Here is a 25,353-nt window from a genome sequence, read left to right on the forward strand (position 1 = left end):
AAGTAGTTGTCAATGGGAAGAAGGGTGCCAGAATCAGGCTCAGTAACATTATTGAGAGTCACCACATGGTGCTATTACAGTGTTACATTCAGCAGAGCGTATGTATGCAGTAACATATTTAAGCACATGCTTTCCATGGGCTGCAGTGCACTTTCTTTGAGAAGCCGAACAGATCACCAGTGATGCCTGTTCACAGCCTCTCTGACTGAATCATTTGTTAGGGACACTACTGCTGACCGGCGATACCCAGCAAGTGTGTTACATGGTGCCAAAAACATTATAGTCAGAAAGGTTTTACTGTGCCATACAGAGCAAAGCCAGTAAGAAAATAACATTTTGCATTCACTTTTTTTTCTGTAATTGGACCAAAGGATCACAAAACTTTTAGAATAGCATAAGGAAACCAGCTTTGCCTGACAGGAGCAACAATCCAAGCATTCTATAATAAAGAGCAGTAGTGGGAGGAAGAAAGGTGTCTCTTATAAAGACCACCTCAGATTCTGTCAGACTTGTGTGTCCTGGCAAAGGATATTGGTTAGATGGATACTGCTTGGTTGCAAACATGTGACTGTGCAACTAGTTCTAACTTAGAATTTTCTGTTTGAAGAAACATCATTAAAATGGGTTTCTTTGGAGTTGGGGCTGTTTACATTAAGGGTGTGTTCTGTTGAGTTTTTGCCGCAGACACCTCCCTCACCAAAGAAAGAAGTTTTATCATTAGACTTTATCTCTCGTTTACATGAATGAATTTTTTTGCTGGCCCTTTGGCGGTTCCTTGAGACAATCCTCTCTCTCTCTCTCTCTCTCTCTGTATATATACACACACACACATACATATACACACACACACACACACACATAATGTGTGTGTCTACATATTTGTTAGGGATAGCTACAGCCCCACCCACCCAAACTGTCTCAAGCAGCCACCAAACAACCAGCAGAAAAATCAGTGTTTTAAACAAGAGATAAGGTTTTGAAGCAAAAGTCAAACAAAACCGTACTGCAAACCCTGAGAATAATTTAAGATGGTGGCTTAAAATAAGGGCTTAAGATTGGTCTTTAGTGAAGGTTTAATTTTCCATCTTAAAAATTAGACATGGGCCCAAACAAACACCCCAGATACATGTATTTCCTGAAGTTTGAAGAAGTTTGAACGCAGCTCAGTTCCATAACTAATATAAAAACCACTCGGAACTATAGAGGTATAGAAATCTGAAAACCAACAGTGACTTTGGATCTGCTTCAGAGAAGCGACGTAAATTCAGGCTGGCTGTAGATGTGACGTTGAAGAGATCATGGGCTTCTAGAGATCAGTACACTTCTGAGTTAAATCATTGGAACTTCAAGGGTTTGAGGTTGTCATTGAAGTTGTAGATGGTTGTGAAGAAGAGGAAGAGGCTTTATTCCTAGGGAAGTAGTATCTAAGGAGAAGTGTCAAGGAAATACTCTAAAATTTCAAACCACATATCTACTAATGGCATCAACTTAAAGAGGGAAGGAGGTAGAATACTCACTATACTCTACACCTTTGTTCTTAATTTTCTCTCTCTCTCACAGCATTGCTGAACATGGCATTATACAGCAGCTGCATTTTCCCCAAGAAGTGACAAAAATATAGTTTTAACACTTCTTACTCCTGCCAGGCCTGCAGAACTTACTCACCTATGGAAGACTCAGCTGAATTCTATTCTGCTTTGCACATCAAGACAGAGAGAAACTGAACAAACAGCATACACAATGAAAATCAAATTGGATTTGTAGGATTCTTTCCCAGTTTTAATCATCAAAAGTTGTCAGTAGCAATGTAGATAAGGACATTGGTTTAAAATATATTAATTTGAAATTGGTAAGTGTCCCTTTTCTTTTCACCTGGCCAACATTTTATAAAGTGAACTATCCTGGAGCTAATGGTCCTTCCTATTCCCCCACTCCCCCCCGCCCCATCTCCCTCAAAGACAATCCTTTAGTTGATGTTTACTGACTCGCTGATCGTTCCATCTTGCGTGATCTGTGATGGTACGACACATAATTGCATGCACTGGTGAGCTACTTCAGTGCAATGACAGCGTGGTAAGCAAAGCAGTACCTTTTACATTTTGATATAAAGTAAAGTTATATGGCCATAAAACCCTTAAAGTGACTTTTTTTCCACATAAGCTGTTCACTTTCTATGTAAGTGCTATGCTATTTTGTTACATACGTGTATTCTCTCTCTCTCTCACACACACACCACACTGTGATGGGTGTTCACTCCACACCACCCCTGAAGGGGTGAAGGTGGCTCAGAAGGGGCTAATTAACCTGGGAGGCTGTATCTGAGGGGAGACTTTGGCTTGACTGACAAGCATTTATTAAAGATGGAGTCCATCTGGGCAGGAGTAGGCAGGGGCTTGTATAAAGCCAGGAAGTAAGAGCAGAAGGCGGCTGCAGTCACTCTCCAGGCCTAGTGAGGAGAGGAAGAAGAAACCTGGGGAGCAAAAGCCGATCCGGACTTTGAGGGCAGGGGCTCACACAGAGGGGTGGTGGAGAAGGAAGCCTGCAGAGGGCAGAGTAGGAAGATGCCCAGGGAAACGGCAGCAAGCGCTGAGATGGTGCAGACTTGGCTGCTGACTGTAGAGTCCCTGGGCTGGAAACCGGAGTAGCGGGTGGGTCTGGGTTCTCCTCCCAGCCACTGAGAAAGTGGCACAGTCATGGGAAAACAGCCTGGAATGGCACCTGGACAGCTGGTCTAGTGAGACTTGTTACCCCAGGAAACCTGTATAGTGACCAGGCCGGAGGGCCAAGCCATGAAGAGGAAGCACTGCAATTGCTAGAGAGCAGAAGGGACCACAGCACAAGCGACTGAAGGAAAGGGGCATCAGACCAGGCAGAGCTAGTCCCCAGATGCAGCCACAAAGGGGTGTCCCAGTGCCGAGTAAACCCCGCCTCTCTCTTACACACACACTTCTTTAGAATGTGCTTTTCCTAATCTGCTCATTGTGTTTGTGTCTGGGTCAGTTTGATAAATTGATTCTATAACTTCAGTCACATCACTACAAACTTGGGATGTTACAAGAAGCCCAATGGCTGTCACCAGAGGACCAGCGTATAGTTCACACACACACACCTCATCATACAAACAAATATCATCATCTAGCATGCTTAGTATTCTCTATGTAATGTGTACTTAAATGAGAGTGAGATTTAGACATCTGTTCAACACAGGTTTGAGTTAGACTGTCCTAGTATGATATCCGTAGCCCACAGTGGATCTAGATCTTACAGTGAACATTTTGGTATTTGCAGATATGACAGGTCATTTTGATTTGAACAAAATAAAATAACCATACTTCAAAGGATACATAAACGTGGGGATTCCTCTCGTTGCCAAATATTTTCGGATGAGCCGCTCAGTACCGTACCAGTTAAATCCCTTAGTTGCATGTCCAATACGTGGAAGATGGACGCTTGCTGGAAGAGAGAGCAGAAAAGCTCTTTAGGGCCTGATGCATTAAAAAAAATAAATGGATGTGCCATTTAAGCTCCACTCAAAGGCAGAAGAAATGCCTGTGTCATAACGTTCTAGTTGCAGTGGGTAAATGTGTCCCCTCTTCTGTTTCAGAAGACAATCACAGAAGAGATGGAAGAGACCCATTAGAATTAGATCATCCCAATCCATGACCCTGCCAGAATCTTTAAGTGGAATTTCATGCACAGCTCTGGGGTACATCATTCTTCCCATTTCAGAGGCACACAGATGGACAGATGCACACTTACCATTCCTTTTCTTGGCTGCTAAATAGATCTTCTTTAAGCCGTCTTCCAAAGCGGACAGCTTAATGCCAGACAAGTTGTTGGACCGATCCCGGTGCTGTGCTACAATCAGGGCCAACTAGAAAGAAAAACATGGGATGTCTGTACACTGGCAGTCATGGCGATGGCTGCTAGAAAATAACATTAAACATACACTTTATAGGCTGGAAAAAAGCTTTCCCTTATCTTTGTTAACACTTATTTCAAGCCAGTCCTGCGCTGTATTAGGGTCACTGTTATTTTGTGTAACATGTAACATTCACTTCATGTTGTTTCAGTACTTCAGTAGAGAGAACATCAAAGGGGCTTCTTATAGTTACCAAGTCCTGGCCTTTATTTCTGGATTCTTTATCATCAATGGGGAATAAGAGGGTTCTTCCCAATGCCACATCTGTCCAAAAACATAAGAAAACATTCAATCCCATGAAGAACAAGGGTGAGTCAATGCAATGCTAATTGTTATAGGCTTCTACACCATCCTTTCTAGTTCTCGACACTGTGCACCACACAGACATTTTCTTCAAAGGGGGGAGGTGAGAAAACGGAGAAATAAAGTGATTAAAAGACATGAGGGGAAAGACAGACTGAGAGAATAAAATTCCAGTCTACAGTGAGGTCTAATCTGTTCTTCACTAGCTCCGTAATGGTTTCAGATCACTACTGTGTATGTGCACATAGGAGAACAAGGGGTACTGGAGAGAGCCCATGGCCTGGCTAGACACATATTGAAGTTGCTCCAACCCACCTCCTCCTCTGAAAATCATTTTGACATTTGAACTGCAGGTTTAGCTCTGCCTTGTAGAGAGAAGAAACACTGTGACTAAAGAACAAGATCTTTTTCCCCACAAAAAGATCAAAACAACTGAGTTCTATGAAGAATCTTCTCACTCCAGAGCAGAGGTCAGGGACGAAATGTCTTCCTGTATTGTCACTTCCACACCACACATAGCAAGTGCCAGACTAAAAGGAGAGACCATCAGCTTCAAGCACTAAGATTATATTTTTCTCTTTTACCTTTCATCCTTCCTGCCAGCTCGTATATTTTCCTGGGCTGATCAGAACGAACCTCCAGAGCTGTAAATAATCCTCCCCTTCCCCATCGGCCAGAATCATCTAAAGCAAAATTACAAGTTAGATTCTTTTTTTTTAATTGAGATCCGTGTCCAAAGAGATGAGCTTCCAAGTGTATCTGTGCTAATAATGCCTTTTGCAGGGAATAGACATGTTCTCACTGCACAGCATAGGACTTATTAGAAACAGACATGGAAGATGAGATGAAACAAAATCCCTCAGTGTCCCAGCTCCCTCATTCTGTGCCGGAAACAGATCACATGATCCTAAGAGAGGATCCCTGCTCAGCACTTCAGGAAAGTAAACCTCCCACACGATCCTTGCCAAGCCAACCCAGGGGAAATTCCTCCCCACCCCATGTGCAATCAGTCATCAAATCCTATTTGCAGCCTGGTAACCTGGTACTGCAGTCATCCATTACTTCCCCTCAGATGCTGCCTGCACCTCCAGAAGGCAGAGGAGGATTCCCCCCACCCCCAGTGTGTTTTTATTTTTAAACAGAGCATGTTGGCTGAGTTTGAAATAAATGCCACAATCTAGCCAATCAGCCATCGCCTTGCGGCTTTAACACCCACAGAGGAGAAGCTCCAACAGGGGATTTTGTCTCAAGAGGCACAGTCCACTGCCTCACCCCCAAGCTACATGTAGCACAGGAGGAACGTGTCCTCCTTCCAGGTGCATGTGTCTGCCTCCCCCGCCCCTCCCGGGGTTGAGGTTAAATGCCCCCCTCAGAATTCACATAGGAGGCAGGATGGAATCCAGGGACTGCAACTGTTCCTAGCAATAGGCTCCCTCCCTCTCCTCCATCCAAGGCCCAGCAGGGGCTGGCCCATAGCTTTTCCGAGTACGAAGGAGAATTAGAAAGATAACTTTGCTCGGAGTAAGAGATTAGTTCAGAGGAGCTGACTGCAAACCACACAGGCGGGGGAATCCTCGTTCTAGCCCCCACTGTCCCCTCCAGCAGGACATCATGTCAGAGACACTGCCTTAGCCTAACCATGACCTGGGGGCATGACAATGGCAGACTGGGAGAGCTGGAGCCCTGTACAAGTTAATTTTTTTTGCTCTTGCCAGTCCTACCTATGCAATGGACGATGATCGCATCCTCCTCTTCGGCTCTGGGGTGGGTAACGTCACCCATCACATACTTGATGGAGTTCAGCTCTGGGTCTGTGTCATCCAACTCCACAACCAGCCTGTCCTCCCCCTCCCCAAAGGCATCCTCTGAGTCGCTCTCCTCTGAGGGAAGACAGGGGGATCTGTAGTGATTTGCCTCCCACCAGGCCATCCTGAAACAAACGAGGCAAAAGAAGAACAGGCCAAATGAAAACTGGGAAGCCAAACGTCTGCTGCGTTAAATCCTTGTCATGAATAGCTAGAGATGGGGTTTCGAGAGACAAAGCTCAGCTCCAGATCCAGAACCACAATTTCCCCCCCAAGTTCGGAAACCGCACAGGGTGGCTGGCCCCTGGGAGTGCTCCCAGCTGGGCCAATGAAGGGTCTATGGCTGCACCTGAGGCTGAAAAGGGTCAGAGGAAGTGCCAGTGAGAGAGGAGAACTGGCTGAGACAGGGCTAGGAAGCAGCAGCAGCAGGGCTGCCAGAGTCCCCTGGGAGGGAAGGCAGCAAGAAGAAGCCTGAGATGTAAGGAGGAGTTGGTTTTGTTTAAATTTGGACAATAAACCTGCCTCAGAGAGACTGTGGGTCTGGCAGTGGGTGCTTCAGAGGCTGTGGAGAAGCCATGCCTTGATTCATGTAGGCACTTTGGTCAGCTCCTGATACAAGAGGAGAGTAAGGAATATCATTGGTGCAAAAGGAAACGAAAGAGGGCAAGCCCTTGTCATTGACTGGCCCCACTTTGCAGGGGTGACCCGGAATTAATGGAGCAAGATTATGTGGCAGCTTGCTTTGCTTACGGAAGCTCTGCTGGTGCATGGAGGATGACAGCAGTGGCAGGAGTTCCCATTCCAGTTTCCGCAGGCAGCCAGATGAGAGAGGCAGCAGGAGGTGCAACTGGAGCTACAGAAGTGACTAACCAGGTTTGAGGAGCAGCAGCAACTCTCCTAGAGATCCTGCAGAGGGAAGGGATTGGTGGGCGCAGGTTCAAAGCAGGAAAGAGGGGTTTGAGGGCTGTGAGGGCCAACAGAGGGAATGTTCTGCCTATGGGCAAGTGCAGCATAAAAAAAAAAGCTACTGTCCTTATGTGAACTGTGCTTTTAAGACTGTCTTCAGCTGCGCAGAGCACAGAACAAACCCAGGAGACTCTGGGTGGAATCCTGCCTTGTTACTGCAGCTCAAAAAGAGGCCAGGACAGGAGGGTTCCCAGGGGTTGTGGGGGTCTGAGGCACATTAGAAGGTACTGCCCCACTAAAAACGGAAACTGTGGGAAATCTGGATGCCAAAGATTTGGGTGCCCCAAGTGACGGTGTAATCAATGGAAGGTTTGGTAGGAGGCAGCCAGAATGTTTCAGGTGTGGGGAAATGGGACACATCTCTGACACTCACTGGGAAGAGTGAACTTGAGAAGAAGAGGGGAAGAGCTCTGCAGGTAGAGGGAAATAATTCCACAGGCAGAGGCAGGTACCGGGAAGCAGAAGCTCACGGTAGAGACAAAACACTGTATCAGGAACCCAGACAGGGCCTCAGAGGAAAAGTGAGAGAAGGGCACAGGCACAGAGGCTGCAGGAAAAAAATGGAATCACCACTTACAGCTACTAAAACCACAGTTACAGCACTGAGAGGAGAGGACCGCTCTCCTGGGCAGAAAAGTGCTTGGTGGAGCTTGCTACCTTGGAAGAGGCCCGACAGCAAGCCCAGAGAGAGAAGGAGTTGCTGGAAAACCAGCAAGAGCTGGAGTGCCAGACTGAGCTCCTGCAGGAGGAGCAAGTGGGATTTCAAACATAAATCCAGGGCATGCAAAAGGAACTCCAAGGGAGAGCTGAGTTATTCTTTAAAGCCACCAACCGACGGGAGAACCGGTGCAACTACAGACTGAAAAACCGACAGGCAGAGGTCACAGAAGTGAGATGAGGCTCATGACAGCGTGCCTGGTGAAGATGTAAATTGTACGGCTGGTGTTAAAGACTGTGGGGACTTGGGAATACTGATGTGTATGAATCTGTACGGAAATTTTTTGTATTTTTAGGGGTGAGAGCCATCCAGATGGGGCCTTACAGGCTGGGGGGTGGGGGGGTAGGAGGAAGGAAAGACGTGCCTATGAAAGAGGCAGTTGTTTTCTGAAAAGTGGGGGAGGTGCATCACAGGGTGACTAAAATCCAACTCCCCTGTGCCAGAGCCGGCGTTCCTAGCTGGGCCAATGAAGTGTCTATGGCTGCACCTGGGGCTACACAGGGTCAGGGGAAGTTCCAGTGAGGGAGGGCGAGCGCAGCTGCTGGAAGCAGCAGGACTACCCGAATCTCCCGGGAGGGGAGACAGTGAGAAGCCTGAGATGCAAAGGGTTACGGGAGGAACTGGTTTTGCATATGTTTGGACAAAAAAACTGCCTCAGAGAGACTGTGGCTGTCGCAGTAGATCCTTTAGAAGCTGGGGAGAAGCCCTGCCTTGTTTCAAATACTATTATGACAGGTGGGTTTGTAGTGTTAAGAAGGGGAAAGGAGCTTTGTGATAACCATTTATAGAAACATGAAGGATATGACTACAGAGGAAGGGGAAGAGTTGCCCAGGGTGGCACAAAGGGGTACAACTAGAACTAATGAGATGAAATTTAAACATAGGCTCAACCACAAAGTTCAAATCCAAATTCCATTGTACAGGTAAAGGGTCAAGTGTCAAATCTGGATCTGAATGTGAGCTGCCCAAAATCTGAGCAGGGTCAGCGATGGGGTTCTTGTTCATAGAAATGTAGGGCTGGGAGGGACTTTGAGGGGTCCTCTGCTCCATCCCCCTGTGCTGAGACAGGACCAAGTAAACCCAGACCATCCCTGACAGGTGTTTGTCCAAAATGTTCTTAAAAACCTCCAGTGATGGGGATTCCACAACCTCTCTTTGAAGCCTGTTCCAGAGCTTAACTAAATTTATTTGAGCATAAACTTGTTAGTCTCCAAGGTGCCACAAGTACTCCTGTCCTTTATATCCTTACAAAGTTTTTCCTAATATCTAACCTAAATCTCTATTTCTGTAGATTAAGCCCATTACTTCTTGTCCTACCTTCACTGGACATGGAGAACAGCTGATCACAATCCTCTTAATAAAAACCCTTAACATATGTGAAGACTTATTAGGTGCCTCCTCCGTCTTCTATTTTCAAGACTAAACATATCCTGTTTTTTTAACCTTTCCTCATAGGTCAGGTTTTCCTAAACATTTAATCATTTTTATTACTCTCGTCTGGACTCTCTCCAATTTGTCCACATCATTCCTGAAGTGTAGCACCCAGAATTGGACACAGTACTCCAGCTGAGGCCTCACCAGTGCTTAGTACAGCAGGACAATTACCTTCTGTATCTGATAGGCAACACTCCTGTTAATACACCCCACAATATTAGCCTTTTTTGCAACTGCATATGAATTGACTCATATTCAATTTGTGATCCACTAGATCCTCCAGATCTTTTTCAACAGTACCACCACCTAGCCAGTTATTTCCCATTTTGTAGTTGTGCATTTGATTTTTTTTCTTCCTAAGTGTAGTACTTTACACTTGTCTTTATTGAATTTTATCCTGTTGATTTCAAACCAGTTCTTCAATTTGTCGAGGTCATTTTGAATTCTAATTCTGTCCTCCAATGTGCTTGCAAACCCTTCCACCTTGGTGTCTTCTTCAAATTTTATAAGCGTACTCTCCACTCCATTACCCAAGCCATTAATGTTCTGGATTCAGAACAGACTCCTGTGGGACCCCGCTAGATACACCCTCCAAGTTTGACAGCAAGCCATAGATAACTACCCTTTGAGTATGGTCTTTCAATCAGTCCAAAACGTACCTTAAAGTAATTTCATCTAGACAAATTTTCTCTAGTTTGCTTATAAGAATGTCATGTGGGACCATATCAAACCCTTTACCATAATCTACAGATTCCCCTCATCCACTAGGCCAGTATCCCTCTCAAAGAAGGAAATAAAGGTTGGTTTGGAATGATTTGTTCTGGACAAATCCATGCTGGTTATTCCTTATAACCCTATTATCCTCTAAGAGCTTACAATTGAGTTGTTTAATAATTCGTTTCGGTATCCTTCCAGGTACTGAAGTTAGGCTGAGTGGTCTTCGTCTTTCTCTTGCTCCCAGTGTAGTTATAGAGTCTCTTATTATTGCCTTTTATGTCCCTTGCTAAGTGTAACTCATTTTGTACCTTAGTCTTTCTGATTTTGTCCCCATATGCTTGTGCTATTCTTTTGTACACATCCTTAGCGAACATGTTTCCACTTCGTGTAGGATTCAGGCCCATCTCTATGAAAGTTAGCAAAAATCGATGCTACCATTGTGTCAAAAGCCATTTCTACATCAACACCTCTACATCCTGCAATTTAAGCACACACTTGAAAAAATAATGTACAGTTGTGGCTCCTTTTAGACATGACCTGCAGCCAACGTCTCCTCCTCCACCCCTTCCCATGTCCCAAATGCCCCGTTATTGCAAGAGTAATCAGAGTTTGCAGCTTCCTGACTTGTTTTATCAGTCTGACATAGCCAGTTTCCCCACTAACTGTAACAGACACCACACTGCTTAGTAGCAGGCAAAACACAATCCTACTTTTTCTTGTGTTCAGCTTCTGCTTGCTTCTGTTTCTTTTCTTCCATGAGCCGTGCTCTCTTTGCTGCTGCCTCCTGTCGTTTCCTCCTCCTGGCCTCCAGCTCTTCTGGGCTCAGTGCATGCTTCCTCCTTGTAGGCACCTCCTGAAGACCCGTGACAAGTACCTGGAAAAGGAAGGCGACTTGCAAATCAACAGACATTTCTCATCTCAAATTCCTATCAGATCCCATCTTATCCAATGTCCCGTATCTGTTCCCTACAGTCTATTCCTCCAGGGCTTTGTCTGCATTGACTCACACTCCCCAACTCATTTCAAGTAGGCCACCAAACCATCAGCTAATGACAGTGACCTGCGCTGCTATGACCTGCATTTGAACCTCTTAATGCTCGTCTCTGATCCGTTCCCAATCCCCCTGAGACATCCAATCCTCAGAGTCTACTGTTAATTTCAGCACATTTGTAATTGAGTTTAAGTTTTTCCTCCACAAACTGGAGATTAAAATCTGCCTCAGTTTCAATGACTCATTGACTGCATCACATGAGTCATTTCTTTCATTTTACATTTGCTTTATTTCGGAGGGCTCTTCCTTCTTGACTGGTCTCTTCAAGGACTTTCTGAAGATCCAAAAGCTGGTCAAATGCTCTTCTGTCTTCTCTGCTCGGGTCTTTCGAATAATCTTTGCCTTCATAGAGGTACATATGATCTTAAAAAAAAAATGAAAACATATAAAGGTCTCCCAAAGGGCCAGCGGTATCTGCTAAAATTACAATAAGTAACAAGTAATAATTAAAGTTACAGTAAGTAAGTAATTGGAACTCACACCCTTTTAGTAACACCATTGCGCGTTCTAACAGGGATAGCTGTTGGGATAGTTTTGTGAGGAAAAACATAAGCATCTCATTGAGACAACTAATCCAAATTTCTGTCAAGGCATTAATCCTCACTTGCATGGCAAGAATGAAGAATCAAGTGGAATTTGTTTGGTGCTATCCAATACAGATGGAATCCTGGCTCCTAAGGTCAGAAATGTCTTCAACAGCTACCACACAGTGGGATTTGAGATACCACAGTTCTTCTCTCTGTCTGCAATAGGAAATACCACTGCGTGGTAACCATTGGCAAATGGTGACTTATTACCAGCCGCCTCTGGATGGGACAGAAGGCCCATTTTATAGGATCCCATTTTTGTAATATTATGGAAGCCCCAGTCACAACTCCATAGTTAAGGATGAGTTCCATTTTCAACTTAAAGCAGAGATTATGGATCAAACACAGTGCATAGAGTGACACTACAAGGGGAAAATATGTGAAAAAAGGATCTTTAAAAGTCAGTGTAATCCAGTCTGGGACTGCACACACTAACATCTCTTAATCCTAATCGTATGGTTATTGCACGCTGTCGCCACAGGACAGAGTTAAGGTTAATTGGGTGCTCTAACTATGCATTGCTTTCCCTAATGCTTGGATTTTTTAAAGTGTAACCTTACCTCTGAAATTCCAGGGTTTGTAACACTTGGTTTTGGGATAATTACAACATCCCAATGATGTTTTTTACCCTTAAGTTACTTATTTGTAACTCCCTCTTAAAATATATGTTTTTCTGTGAATAAAGTCAATTATAATACAAACTAGACCCTTCCCTAGAGTCTTACATCCAAGGATATCAAAGCATTTCACAGACATTAATGAATTTAGCCTCGCAACCCCCTTAAAGGCAAATCAGTTATTATTATCCCCATTTTACAGATGGGGAAATTGAGGCACAAAAGGAGGAAGGGAGTGTTCAACAGTCACAAATCAAGTCTGTGGCAGAGCCAGGTATAAAACTCATTTCTCCTGATTTCAAGTCCCCTACTCTAACCACAAACCCATAAGAACATAAGAAAGGTCCATCTAGCCCAGTATCCTGTCTACCGACAGTGGCCAATGCCAGGTGCCCCAGAGGGAGTGAACCTAACAGGCAATGATCAAGTGATCTCTCTCCTGCCATCCATCTCCATTCTCTGACAGACAGAGGCTAGGGATACCATTCCTTACCCGTCCTGGCTAATAGCCATTAATGGACTTAACCACCATTAATTTATCCAGTTCTCTTTTAAACTCTGTTATAGTCCTAGCCTTCACAACCTTCTCAGGTAAGGAGTTCCACAACCCATTTTTCTTCCTTCCAAAGTTACCCGAAAAGCACAGTATAACCCCTTGAAATCTCCTCTAATAGCATCCAGACTTGAGTGTGTTTTGTGTGCATTTAGGATCCTCGAACTTACTTTCTGTATCTTGCTCTCCGCTTTCTTCTTCACTTGGTAGCACAACATCCATTACCCACATTTCTTCTTTTGTCTCTCCAAGGATATTTTCCAGCTCCACATCCTGGATGGTGCTCCCCTCTGAAGACAGCAGCTTATCCAAACCAAACTTCAGGATTTCACTCAGCTTTAACGAACAAGAGGATGACGTTTAACATCACCATAATATTTCATGCTGCTCCTAGCCTACTGTGTCTCTAGGTTGAAATGAAAATAGTTTGTGGAGAGGGAAATCAGACACTTTATGTCACCCAGCAAAACACTCATGCTTTGACAGCTGTTATTCTCACTCTGCCCTTACCAGGCATGCACCAGCTAATTAGACCCATATAACAGATCATGCTCAGCAATATCCATCTTGACAGCCCTGGATCACTTGTAGCTGCACAGACAGCTACTCAGACTACATGCAGACTCAGGCAGACAGCTCTGCATTGGGTCACAATCAGAAAGGCCAGAAACTTTTTTTTCTTTTTAGATGAATGCTTAAATGTCTGCAGAAATCAATGGGGTGAAAAGTGCCAGCGTGGCATATCACCACACACAGGCTCAGTCCAATTTCTCAAACTGGAAGCCATCATTGTTCAGACAAGTTTGTGGGGAAGAGGGAAGGAGAGGGGCTGTGCCATAGTTTTTCATTGTTTCACTTTACATGGGGTTCACATCCCCCTACATTTCACTTAGTTTGGAGTTTGACTAGGTGATCTCATTGTCCCTTCTGGCCTTATACGCTACCAAATTCACATCCACTTTGGTCAATTTCACAGTCATAGGATTTAAAAAATCATAAATTTCATGATTTCAGTGATTTAAATCTGAAATTTCACTGTGTTGTAACTGTAGAGGTCCTGACCCAAAAAGGAGTTGTGGGGTGGGGGGGGTCACAAGGATGCTGTAGGAGGGTTTGCGGTACTGCTACCCTTACTTTGGTGCTGCTGCTGGGTAGATCTGAAGGCAGCACCAAAGTAAGGGTGGCAATACTGCAACGCCCCTACAATAACTTTGCCACCCCCCCCGCAACTCCCTTTTGGATCAAGACCCCCAATTTGAGAAACCCTGGTCTCCCCCATGAAATCTGTATAGTATAGGGTAAAAGCACACAAAAGACCAGATTTCACAGGGGGAAACCAGATTTCAAGGTCTGTGATGCATTTTTCATGGCCATGAATTTGGTATGGCCCTAGCTATGGCTCTTAAGTCCCAACTCTCAAAGCAATACTCAGCTTTTGGTTCCTAATCACAAATCCCCCCTGGGATTCCAATTTGCCTAGAGCTCAGTGTAAGTTTCGTCTGAAAGTTTTGCAAGCCTAGGACAAGTTGCGGGTTAGTAACAAAAATCTACCATAGCGCTGATGATATAGTTCTGTTTGTGCAGAGAAGAAAGCAAAACAAATGAACTCCTAGAAGCAACGATGCAATTTTCATGTAAATAGCTATTATAGTCAAAAACAAGGAAAGAAAACCCCTCAAAATTAGCATCTGATTGTCCCCAAAATTCAATGGTGTTTGGATCTGGGATTTTGGTTTGCTCCATAAAAGAGAGGCATTCAGATGCCATGTTCTTCTCCAATCTTCCCCAAAGACAATGGTGTTTGGATCAGGCCCATCTCGAATACACACACAGAATGGGGCCCTCTTACGTTTCTAAGGGATGATGCTGTTAAAGTCATGCTCAGTGATCATCTTACCTGCATGTCTGTTGCTTCCTGGCACTTGGGTACTCCGAGAGCAAACTGCCCCCCTTCGATAACGGTGTTTGTAAACTGGAGCTTCGACGCAGCTCGACGGTAGATTATTTCTTCTACAGTGTCCCGTCCAATCAAGCGGATAATTTTTACAGGCCTTGCAAAATTTAAGAGAGTCAATTTAATCATTTACATTGCATTAGAAGAGTTTCCCTGAATTAGGGACCAAACCCTGCAGTCAGTCCTGACCCAGCGAGGTGCCCAGTTGGCGAAGAGAAAGCACACGTAGAGCTGCAGAAGGTGATGCTGACCCAACCACCATGGCCAAAAGGGGAAGGGGACACTGCAGAGAGCAGCCAACCTCCCATTCTGTTCCCCCTCCATAACTACAGAGTTCCAGATTCCGGAGACTTGGGGAGGCCAGAACTGCATGGGATCAAGGAAGGGAAGAGGTGGAACTACGCCGAGGACCCATGGTGCCTCTTCCTTTGCCCCCGCATTATCCAAACTGCTCTGCTTAGGTCTCCTCTGCTGGCAGAACTTGGGGGTGGGGAGTGGGGATTAAGGGAAGCATTAGGGTGGCATTTAATGAGAGAGTGAGCAATCAAATGCAAAATGAAACAGTTCTGTTCCTATTTCTCACTTGTTCTGGCCAATCCTGTGAGCTCTCGCTGTGGCTTGCAAGTCATTTTGTGGGTTAAAATCACTGTCAACAAAAATAACTGTATCCGCTGCAGTTAGATTCATGCCGACGCCACCTAAAAACGAGTTTTAAACAAAGGGGATGGTCAGTAACACACATTAGCAACATGAAATAAAGGGAGAAATGGTGTTTAGGCTACACAAAATAAAAATAAACCCAACTTTGCTCCATCTCTCAAACCAACACTGAATCGTTTATGAGGCTCAGAAAAGTTTGGTTAACTTTCTGAATTTCATTTTCTTGCACTTCTATGCTTCCAGCTTTCCACCAGGCCTCATAACAGACGTGTTGTCTAGTGCACTAAAAAACAATCCGGATTCAGGTGTAATCAATCTAAAGGGGATTGTTTGCTGAGGCTGCTGGACACAGATGGTGCTCTCTAGCTGGCAGACCAACTAACACCACTGGGCTGCCTCGTGTCAATACAAAGGATCTCCCTAAGTCCTGGCAGAGACCAGTGTCTCTGCCACAGAAACTGGAAACATGAAGTAAAATAATACAAGCCCAAGGATGGTGGACAGTCTGGGTTCTTATCCAAACTAAAACTTCAGAGATTTGCCTGTCACTAGTTTCTGAAGTGCTAGCTCTCGTAGGCTGAAAAGACAAGTTAAACCAGAATATATACTGCCACTAAAAAGGAGGTACATGCTGAAGAGCATTTGCCCCTATCCAGGAGACGCACCTTTCTTCCTAGTATCCCTACCCTCCCTGCAAACGCTGAAACAGCCATACCCCTGAAATTCTGTACCAGTATCTGAGGAGGGGTGAAGATGAACCCACCATCTTCATGTTGGGCTAGATACAATCGTTGGTCTTCACTGACTACTGGGTCTGAACAACCTGTCTAGTGTTGACCAGGAGAATCCGGGCATGGGGGAGGCAGAGTGAGAAAAGCTTACACGCACAGTGGGAGGGAGGGGAGAGGAGAGCTGGGATAGAGGGTGGGTTTGGAGCTGGGCAGTGGGCATATGACGGATCCAATCAAGGAGGTGAGAGGGGGAGGAGATGAGAGGGTGGCCCCAGAATGCACTGTACAGCCTTTATGGTGGTGGGGATGGGAAGGTTCCGATATTTTACTTAAACGAAGACTGTTACTGACACAAGGCCAGTATTTGCACAAATTAATGTCAGTGTCATTCCTAAGGTGAAGCTGCCACAGGTACAGGCATTATAAAGCATAAGAACGGCTATGCTGGGTCAGACCAGAGGTCCATCTAGCCCAATATCCAATCTTCCGATAGTGGCCAATGCCTGGTGCTTCAGAGGGAATGAATAGAACAGGCAATCCTCAAGTGATCCATCCCCTGTTGTCCAGTCCCAGCTTCTGGCAGGCAGAGCCTAGGGACACTCAGAGCATGGGGTTGCATCCCTGCCCATCTTAGCTAATAGCCATTGATGGACCTATCCTCCAGGAATTTATCGAATTCTTTTTTGAATAAAGTTATATTTTGGCCTTCACAACATCCCATGGCAATGAGTTCCACAGGTTGTTGACTGTGGGTTGTGCGAGGAAGAATTTCATTTTGTTTATTTTAAACTTGCTGCCTATTAATTTCATTGGGTGACCCCTAGTTCTTGTGTTACGTGAAGGCGCAAGTAACACTTGCTTGTTCACTTTCTGCACACCATTCATAACTTTATAGACCTCTATCCTATTCCCTCTCAGTCGTCTCTTTTCCAAGCTGAACAGTCCATCTTTTAAATCACTCCTCCTATGAAAGCTGTTCCATACCTTGAATTATTTTTGTTGCCCTTCTCTTTTACTTTTCCATTTCTAATATGTCTCTTTTAAAATGGGGTGAACAGAACTGCACGCAGTGTTCAAGGTGTGGGCGTTTCATGGATTTAGATAGCGGCATTATGATATTTCCTGTCTTATCATCTATCCCTTTCTGAATGATTCCAGACATTTTTGACTGCCGCTGCACACTGAGTGGATGTTTTCAGGAAACTATCCACAATGACTCCAAGATCTCTTTCTTGGGTGGTAACAGCTAATTTTAGACCCCATCATTTTGAGCTTAGTTTAAATAAGTCACTCAATGGACTGCACTGTAAATTGTGTGTTGGCCTCAGGATCCTGAACTTGGGTCTCAGCCTGAAGATAAAAGAGTTGCCGATATTCAAACACATCATCTAAAACTATAATTAAAATAAATCTCCATACAGATTCTACCACTGACTAAATTGTTTTTAACTGAGGTTATTTAAAAGCTTTGTTTTCTTTCCCTTATGAAATCCTATTTGAATATTAAAACTGGGGTTCTCTAAAGAATTCAGACCTTCCCAAAGTCCGGTCAATCCCTGAAGACAGCAAAAGGCCAGGAGATTGTGGAATGGGTTGTTTATAGTTCTAGTTTTGGCTCTCCCACAGTTGCCTTACCTGCCCTGGTGCTCAGCAGGAAAATAAAAATGGGCTGCTGACCAAAATTCTTAATGGCCAGGTGCCTCTCTTCCCCTCTGACAGATCCATCCAGCCGCTCATAGCTGTAGCCTTTCCAAAGAGACAAAAACAGTATCTGGTCAAGAAACCACTATTCTGACCCTATCCCTCTCCAGGCTGGTTTCTCCTTTCCCAACCATCCTTTTCTGCCCCCTGCTCTACAAGCTGCTTTCCGTGTTTAGTCTTCCTCCACCAACACCCCACGCCTCAGATTCTCCAGGCTCTCCCCATTCTCCACAGATTCTCTTTGGCTTTCTCTCCTTCATCTACATTCTCCTATTTTTGCTCCTTGCTAGTCTACTCTCACGGGGCAGGGGGGTTTGTAGCTTTGTTGCTCCCTCATGCTCCACCAGCACTACAGAAATGGAGGGCCAGATTCTGTCCCAGTTGATGTAAATCCAAGTAATTAGACTGACTGCAATGGAGTTCCTCTAGACTCACTGAGTGCAGGGGCTACCAGAACTAAATGTGCAGCAGAAATTTTAGTTTGCTGTATGCAAGCAGAGTAGAAAAATTCCGAGCCAAAGCAGAAGAGTGTTGGTACAATGGCCTCTTTTAGGTCAGGCCACTTTGGCAACTGGCCTCGCATTATGGGCCAAAGCATACAGTCCTTTCTCACTGACTTCAATGCCAGCTTTTCTGAGTCAGGACTACAGGATTTGGCCTCATGTTCGGCTTTAGACTACGTTATTAGTTGTCTACGGCAATAAACACTAAATAAAAGCCTCTCTCATGAGAAATAATTGGCATAAAGCCTCATGGATTGAAATGAAAGAAAATATCTCATGTCTCAAGAACACGTCTGGTAACTGCCAGAAATGATGGGATCCTGCCTACCCTTGCACTTACACGATTTCCAAGGGGACATATTGCTAACAACAGTTTTCAGCAATAAGTTCATTTTCTGGTGTAGGCTACTTGGCCTGATTTTTATTTAATTCACAGAGATGTAAATCGGGAATACATCTATTGGTTTCACTGGAGTTTATAGCTCTGCAGCTAAGATCAGAACATATGGAAGAGTCCTGAAGCACAGGGCTCTTTGGAGCCAGCACCATTACAGGATGACTTTTGCATCATGGCACAATGTCAAGCAAATAGCATTGTATCACCATGAAATGTCAGGGCATTATAAACCAAGTTCAGGCCCTTGGGTAATTAGCTGTAACTCCACTGAAATTAATAGTGTTGCACTCACTGACACAAGGACTGAATATATCCTATGACCACTAAACCTGCATTCATGTAGTTTAAGGTATTAAAAAGCAGATTCTTACCCATATCATATAGCAAAGAGGATACGGGAGTGAGAGAGAGGGTTTGGCCTTCGCTTGTCTTTCATTCACGGATTTCAAAGCTCTCTGATCTCATTGAACCTCATAACATCTTTATTATCCTACTTTCACAGATGGCAATACTGAGGCAGAGAGAACTGAAGAGACTTGCCCAACGTCACACAAGCAGTCAGAAACCGCAAGAAAACTTCTTCTGCCTACTAGAAATAAGTCCCCAGTATTATGGTCCCTTCTCTGTCATGCAAGGATCAGTCAGGTACAACATCTCTGTAGCTGACAAAAGACAAATATGACAAGACAGCTGCTCCAAGAGTACAAGTATTTCACCTCTATAGTCCATGTAGTCTTGCAGAATATCCAGCATCCGAGTCATCTGAGAAAACAGCAAGACCCGATGACCACTGCAGAAATAAAGTGAAATCCCGTAAGTTCAATGTACCTTTTGTAGCGTTTCACAGAGAGATAGATAAGGTTAGCTTAGTTTAATATACAGGAGTATATTTAATCCAAACATTGTACAATTTCAGTTTCCCCAAATATAAAATGACTTGCCAAGATCATAGATTTCAGAGGTGTAGCCGTGTTAGTCTGTACCAGCAAAAACCATGAGAAGTTCTTGTGGCACCTTAGAGACTAACAAATGCCCAAATAAATTTGTTAGTCTCCAAGATCATAGAGTGAGTTAGTGGCAGAGCTGGAGTTAGAGCTCAGGTCTCCTGACTTCCAGACCTGTGCTGTATGCCTTATACTGTGACAACACTCTATTCAAGCCAGCTGATACTGACTAGCATCATTTTTTAGGTGCAGCAGACCCAGGGGTCCTGAGAGTTTTTGTGGCACAGGACCCAGGGACAAACACGCATACACACGTGTGTACACACACATGCGTACACAGTCTCTCTCCCTAACACTGCTGTACAGCAGAGAAGCAAAATCATCCCAGATACTTTAAAAGTTTCATTTTTGCTTTAAAATGTCTGCTTAAGGACTTCCTGAGGAACCCGTCTGAGGGGAGCTGCATGCTAGTTAAGGTTCTCTTGTTTGGTATCACTCTGCATCATGGAGGAGGAGCTGTTCCACATCCTGTACCAAAAGTTGATCCCAAGTGTGTCCTGGTTTGGTTAGCTCTCTCCCGGGAGATGGGCCGAGTATCTAAGACTTCAATTCCAGATTCTGAAACCATCAAAGTTAAGTTCCAGAATCTGGGTCCAGATCTCAAAACCCCCATCTTCGGTGTGTGAGTGTGTGTGTGTGTGTTCCAGGCTTTGATTTGTCCCAATCCTTAGGTTTGTTTGTTTTTTCTCCACGTATGACTATTTTTCATTTTGACTGCATATTTGTGTTTCCTCGGCCCAGAGGAACTGAAGCACAGCATGAAAGTCTGTTCTCTTGGAATCTGTGGCCAAACCAGAAGCATCAGACATCATGTAAGACAATTTGTTCTTCTAGGATTTCCAGCCCAAATTTGGAAGGCAGAAGAGGTTTGAATAAATACAGAGAAGCAGCCAGTATTCTGGGCTCTTTAAAAGGAAGCTTCAAACCTTTTAAGGTTCCTGGGTCATCCTTAATGTAGCTGCAACATTGTAATTACTCCTGTAGAGCTGTCAGTAATTCAGCATCGGTTAACTGGACTACTACACTGTTTGTTTCTTGGTGTATGTGGGTAACAGTTATGGATAAATTAGTTTGCTTTTCCCAGCCAGGCTTATCTAGACCCCCACAAGTAAAGCTCAATGACACCACATACCCGGCATACAAGAAAGAAAGGAGTTTGTCTAACAAGCACAGCTTCCCACTGGCTTCGATGAGGTGGTCTCCAATTTCAAAGGGCTCTGGTTCGACACCTGGAAGGGAAGAAAGTCTCAGAAGCAGTACTACTAGTAGACCAACGCTAGCGAGAGCCTCCACGGTCATCCCAAGTTACCCCAGTGTCATGTATGGTAATTCATAATTTGCACAGCTGTGGCTAAACAGAACTAGGTAATAACCTGGGTTCCGGATTCGAAACTGACAGTGCTTTGTTATCTAGTAGGAACACTATAGTAATGATTCCATGCCAACAAACTAGTGTGAATGCATTGGTTAGGCTGAGAAATCAAGCACTCAAGAGAAAACAAGTGCAGAGTTAAGGCTGAAAGCTCAGCCTTGACATAGGCTTATCCTTGAAACAGAGTCCCCTTTATATATCACTATTAGTCAGTTAATATGGATTGGAATTTATCATACAACTTTACATACAGTCTTCAGGCTTGACTCAATTTTTAAGTGTCAATGAAATCTACAAAACAAGCCATGTTTGAAGAAAATTGGCTCATATCCTATGATGATTTTTGGTTACTTTCAAACAGAGAAGAGTTCTTTCTTACCACTGAACAGGTATGGATGGGCTACACACTTTCGAAGCTGAATTAAGACATTCTGTAGTTTAACCTTCCTCCCTGCTTCATTTTCAAATGCATCTGAAACACAAAAATGAAACGACGAACCCATTCAACAAGAACTTTGGGGATACACTGTAAATGTAGTGCCTGGAATTATCTGGACACCGAACATAGCTCTATAGGGTTTATAACAGAGAAGGGAAATCTCACAGTGGTATACTTTACTGTTTGAATTTAGGTTCCAAATTTAACACACTCCCTCTTTATGCATTGTCTGAGTTTTCTCGCATATTTTCTTGGTCAAATATTTACCCAGTTTGGCAGAGGAAACACTGAAAAGTGACACCTTGTTGGAAATTTTCCCCTGAGACCCTAGTTAGAGAGCGACAGTCCCTGCCACTTCACACAGCTCAGGGATTTTAACATTTTCCAAATTAACAAATCAAGTTACTTGGTATAACGTATGCGGGTACTGGAGGAAAAGCTGGCAGCAGCGTCAAGATCTGCTCAGCCACCACCTGTGTTCTCTGGCGCTGCCAACCTTACTTCCCAGCTCTGCTCGGAGTCTGTGAAGGGCCAGTGAGACAAGCTGGTCGGAGGAGGGGCAATAAGCGAGGCTCTGAGAGGTTGAGCTGTTCATAAGAAGCTTGGTGCTGCTGCCTTGACTCTAGACAGCAGAATCATAGGGAGACTATGAGAATGAGGACCAGAAGAGTGAGTGGGCCTGTAGGGAGAAGTGATGCTCAGCAGGGCTTTGGGGAGGCTGTGCAGAGGTTACAAGAGGATGTGTAGGAGGAGGCTGAGAGTGGAAGGGGAAGAAGATTGTGCATGTCTGTTGCCAGGGTGGCCTTGGGCAAGCACATTCCCTCTGCACTCCGCATCAGCATTTGAAAGGCTCCCTTGGCACTGTGGCCTCAGCTCTCTGGTGCACTGAGCAGTAGCACCAGATGAGCAGAGTCTCTGCAAGGTCATTAGTATAAGCAAGGGCTCTCCAGTGCTACATGATAGACATGTGCATGCTGGTAGTTTGTAGATATAAGGACGCAGGGACTAGAACCCAGGTCTGCAGAGCCTGGGACAGCTGATATTCCCACAGTGCCACTGGGAGGCCATACAGAGGCATAGCTAGGGAGCACTATGGAGAGTAGGCACTGCAGGAAGTGCTGCCCAAGAGACCTAGAGTGATGGTGCCCTGCAGCCCTCTGATTGTCCCAGCACCCTATTTAACCCCAGGGTTGCCCCGGGAAGTTGTCTGGGCAACCACATGGACTTTGCCCTGCTGAAATGCCAGACTTTGTTTGATCTGGCTAGCAAGTTTCATAGAATATCAGGGCTGGAAGGGACCTCAGGAGGTCATCTAGTCCACCCCCCTGCTCAAAGCAGGACCAATCCCCAACTGGTCCTCTCAAGGATTGAACTCACAACGCTGGGTTTAGCAGGCCAATGCTCAAACCACTGAGCTATCCCTACCCCTCCTGGTCTCCAGTCTTTGACTCCAGCCTGACTCTGACCCTGACTCTTGCTTATGGAACCTGGCTCTTGAGATCCCTCCATCTCCTGCGTGGCGATTACTGCTCCTGGTGGGCAGACCTCATCCCAGCTGTAACCGCTAGGCCAGACCTCTTATACCTTGGTCCCTTACAGTATAATGTAGCATTCACACAGGAAAGAGTACGAGGTCAGAATAAGGAATGAACAGCTGAGTGTAATTCAGCAGAAATGGTGTGTTCATTTTGATTGGTTATATATTAGACATACAAGGGAGTCTGGTATGAAGGTGAAGAATCTACAAGGGTGTTTGGGTGGGTGTTAACATATGTCACTGAAGGATGGTTTAACTGGTGATACTAAAGATATTTCTGAAGATCTTTAATTGCATCTAAAGACCTTTAATTAGAGGTTGGCCCAAACTGGAATCCTGAGATTGACTTGCTTCCACACTTTGGGAAAGTGCAGATCCAAATGCCAGTGGACCAAACCAAAAGCCCAAAATCAAACAGCCACGAACCCTAGGAAAGTTTGCATCAGGGTCTAAATTTTGAGGCTCAGACTGATCCCCAATTTTAATAGTACTTGCTTATCAAATGATCATTCAGAATACTGAACTCAGCACAATCAGTCAGAGCATGTTCTGAATGCTAATGCATCTCCTATTTCCCCACAAGAGTGCATGGATTTACAAAAGGGAACTAATTTTGCTTTTAAATAAACTGATTAGGTCCAACCCCCCACATGCCCTACTTACCTAGATCTTTCATCAAAATAGCCTTGTAGTATTTTCTCTGCAGGGCTGACATCCCATGATACAGAACCACTTCCACCTTCTTAGGCAGCTCTGCCGCGACCTCAGCCTTTACCCTCCTAAGCAAGAAGGGTTGCAGAAGACTGTGCAGTTCTTTGGCTGTTTGGAAAAAAATGCTGCAGTAAGTGAATTAAGTGTAAAGGAATGTCTTCAGCACTTTATTTTTTTATACAAACATTAATAAAACCTCACACCATCTTGTGAGATGTAAGTATTTTCTCCATTTTATAGAAGGGGAAACTGAAGCAAACTTGGCTGCCTAAAGGTAGGTACCTAAACACATATGAAGGCACCTACATGCTGATGCAGGCGGCATTTTTTCATAGCTAATCAGTTTCAGAGAAAGCAAACCCCAAACTCCCAACACCCAATCCCCTGTTCTAACCAACTGACAGCACTGACCCTCAAGTATGTTTTATGACTCATTACTTGCCTGACTTGCTCTCCTTTTCAATCCCATGGTAACACTGAACAAACTCTTCCACTTGCTCTTTAGGAAAGATGTCAGACTCAATAAAACTGAGTAGGGAGTACAGCTCCTGGAGATTGTTCTGAACAGGAGTACCGGTGAGGAGGAGACTGAAGCCCACTGAAAACTGAAATAAGCAAAAGCAAAGTAAAAGGAACTGCAACATGCAATTGGAATGAAAAGTCACTTGCCACACAAATCCCTTCACTACTCTCTCACTCAACCAAAATCTGACAGTTAGTAGAGAGGCACCTGTAGAACTCCACAACCTCAGTGGAAACCAGCAAACTCAAGATCTGGAGTAATAAATAAACTTACAGGGCCTGACTCTCCTCTCAAACACTCTGATGTAAATCAGGTGCAACTCTTCTGAAGTTAATAGAGTTACACCAGAGCACAAAACATGTATGAGCAAGGGAAGAATGAAGTCCAACGATGGTGCCATTAAAATCTTGATCTCTGCCGCACGATATGCGCAAACCATGTGCACTGTGTTAAATAACTAGAGCTGGTTGGAAAATTTCTACAAAAATCAAAAGACCAAAATGAAATTACACAAAATCCACACTCTGCTCTCCTGTTTTCAGGCCAGCTCTAATAATGTTGATATTTATCTGCACTGTGCTATTTGCAGCATTCCCTGTACTTAGACTGGGGAACACGGCTACCACTATGGCAAGTTTAATACTACATTAAATTCCCACCAAGTTCAAAATGGGACCTAGGTGAGCAGAATGAAAGTGGGATTGGGGTTATCTTTTAGCATTAACAACGATCATTCTGGAACTAGAAATAAAACAACTCAGAAATAATAGAAAATATTTCTTGGGCATATTCTGCCCTTGAATGTGCTCCTACTAGGGCAGATTTGGATCTGGGACACCTGGGTATGTCGAGAACAACTCCACTGACTTCAATGAAGAGAAGTGACTTAACCAAGGTCACATAGGAAGACCACAGAAATAAACCGGAGGAGTCATGACTCATGGTCCCCTGCACTCACCACTGGACAAGACTTCCAAATTCACAGCTACCTCACTTTGTTGTTTTTAATAATTTATATCAGAAATACAGACTCCCGATGCAGATTGTCACCCGGTTGTGATTTAGTGCCACGTCATTTACAGCTTCTTTACATTAATCCTTTTCTCACATTCCTCGAACTTCTGAAGCCCAAACGTGAGCCAGAATGT

General features: G+C 44.5%; 1 protein-coding gene across 2 annotated transcripts in view; it reads right to left on the bottom strand.

The window, feature by feature from the left end:
• Positions 1–277: 277 nt before the first annotated feature.
• Positions 278–25,353, bottom strand: part of CHD1L (chromodomain helicase DNA binding protein 1 like) — a 36,793-nt gene continuing 11,717 nt past the window's right edge. Inside the window, exons 7-23 of one of the 2 annotated variants that reach the window (XM_005292669.4) lie at positions 24,125–24,287; positions 23,635–23,790; positions 21,375–21,467; positions 20,756–20,852; positions 19,336–19,409; positions 17,654–17,764; positions 15,211–15,325; positions 14,571–14,724; positions 12,844–13,009; positions 11,137–11,279; positions 10,576–10,739; positions 5,947–6,155; positions 4,810–4,908; positions 4,116–4,186; positions 3,760–3,874; positions 3,345–3,453; positions 278–1,424 (exon numbers count right to left, since the gene is read on the bottom strand). In XM_005292669.4, coding sequence (XP_005292726.2) covers positions 1,346–1,424; positions 3,345–3,453; positions 3,760–3,874; positions 4,116–4,186; positions 4,810–4,908; positions 5,947–6,155; positions 10,576–10,739; positions 11,137–11,279; positions 12,844–13,009; positions 14,571–14,724; positions 15,211–15,325; positions 17,654–17,764; positions 19,336–19,409; positions 20,756–20,852; positions 21,375–21,467; positions 23,635–23,790; positions 24,125–24,287 — 2,118 coding nt within the window. In that variant the 3' untranslated portion in view covers positions 278–1,345. The remainder of the gene's footprint in view (positions 1,425–3,344; positions 3,454–3,759; positions 3,875–4,115; positions 4,187–4,809; positions 4,909–5,946; positions 6,156–10,575; positions 10,740–11,136; positions 11,280–12,843; positions 13,010–14,570; positions 14,725–15,210; positions 15,326–17,653; positions 17,765–19,335; positions 19,410–20,755; positions 20,853–21,374; positions 21,468–23,634; positions 23,791–24,124; positions 24,288–25,353) is intronic. The other variant, XM_005292671.4, reaches the window with a different exon arrangement.

The sequence above is a fragment of the Chrysemys picta genome, chromosome 1, assembly GCF_011386835.1.
Source record: "Chrysemys picta bellii isolate R12L10 chromosome 1, ASM1138683v2, whole genome shotgun sequence".
Classification (NCBI taxonomy): domain Eukaryota; kingdom Metazoa; phylum Chordata; order Testudines; family Emydidae; genus Chrysemys; species Chrysemys picta.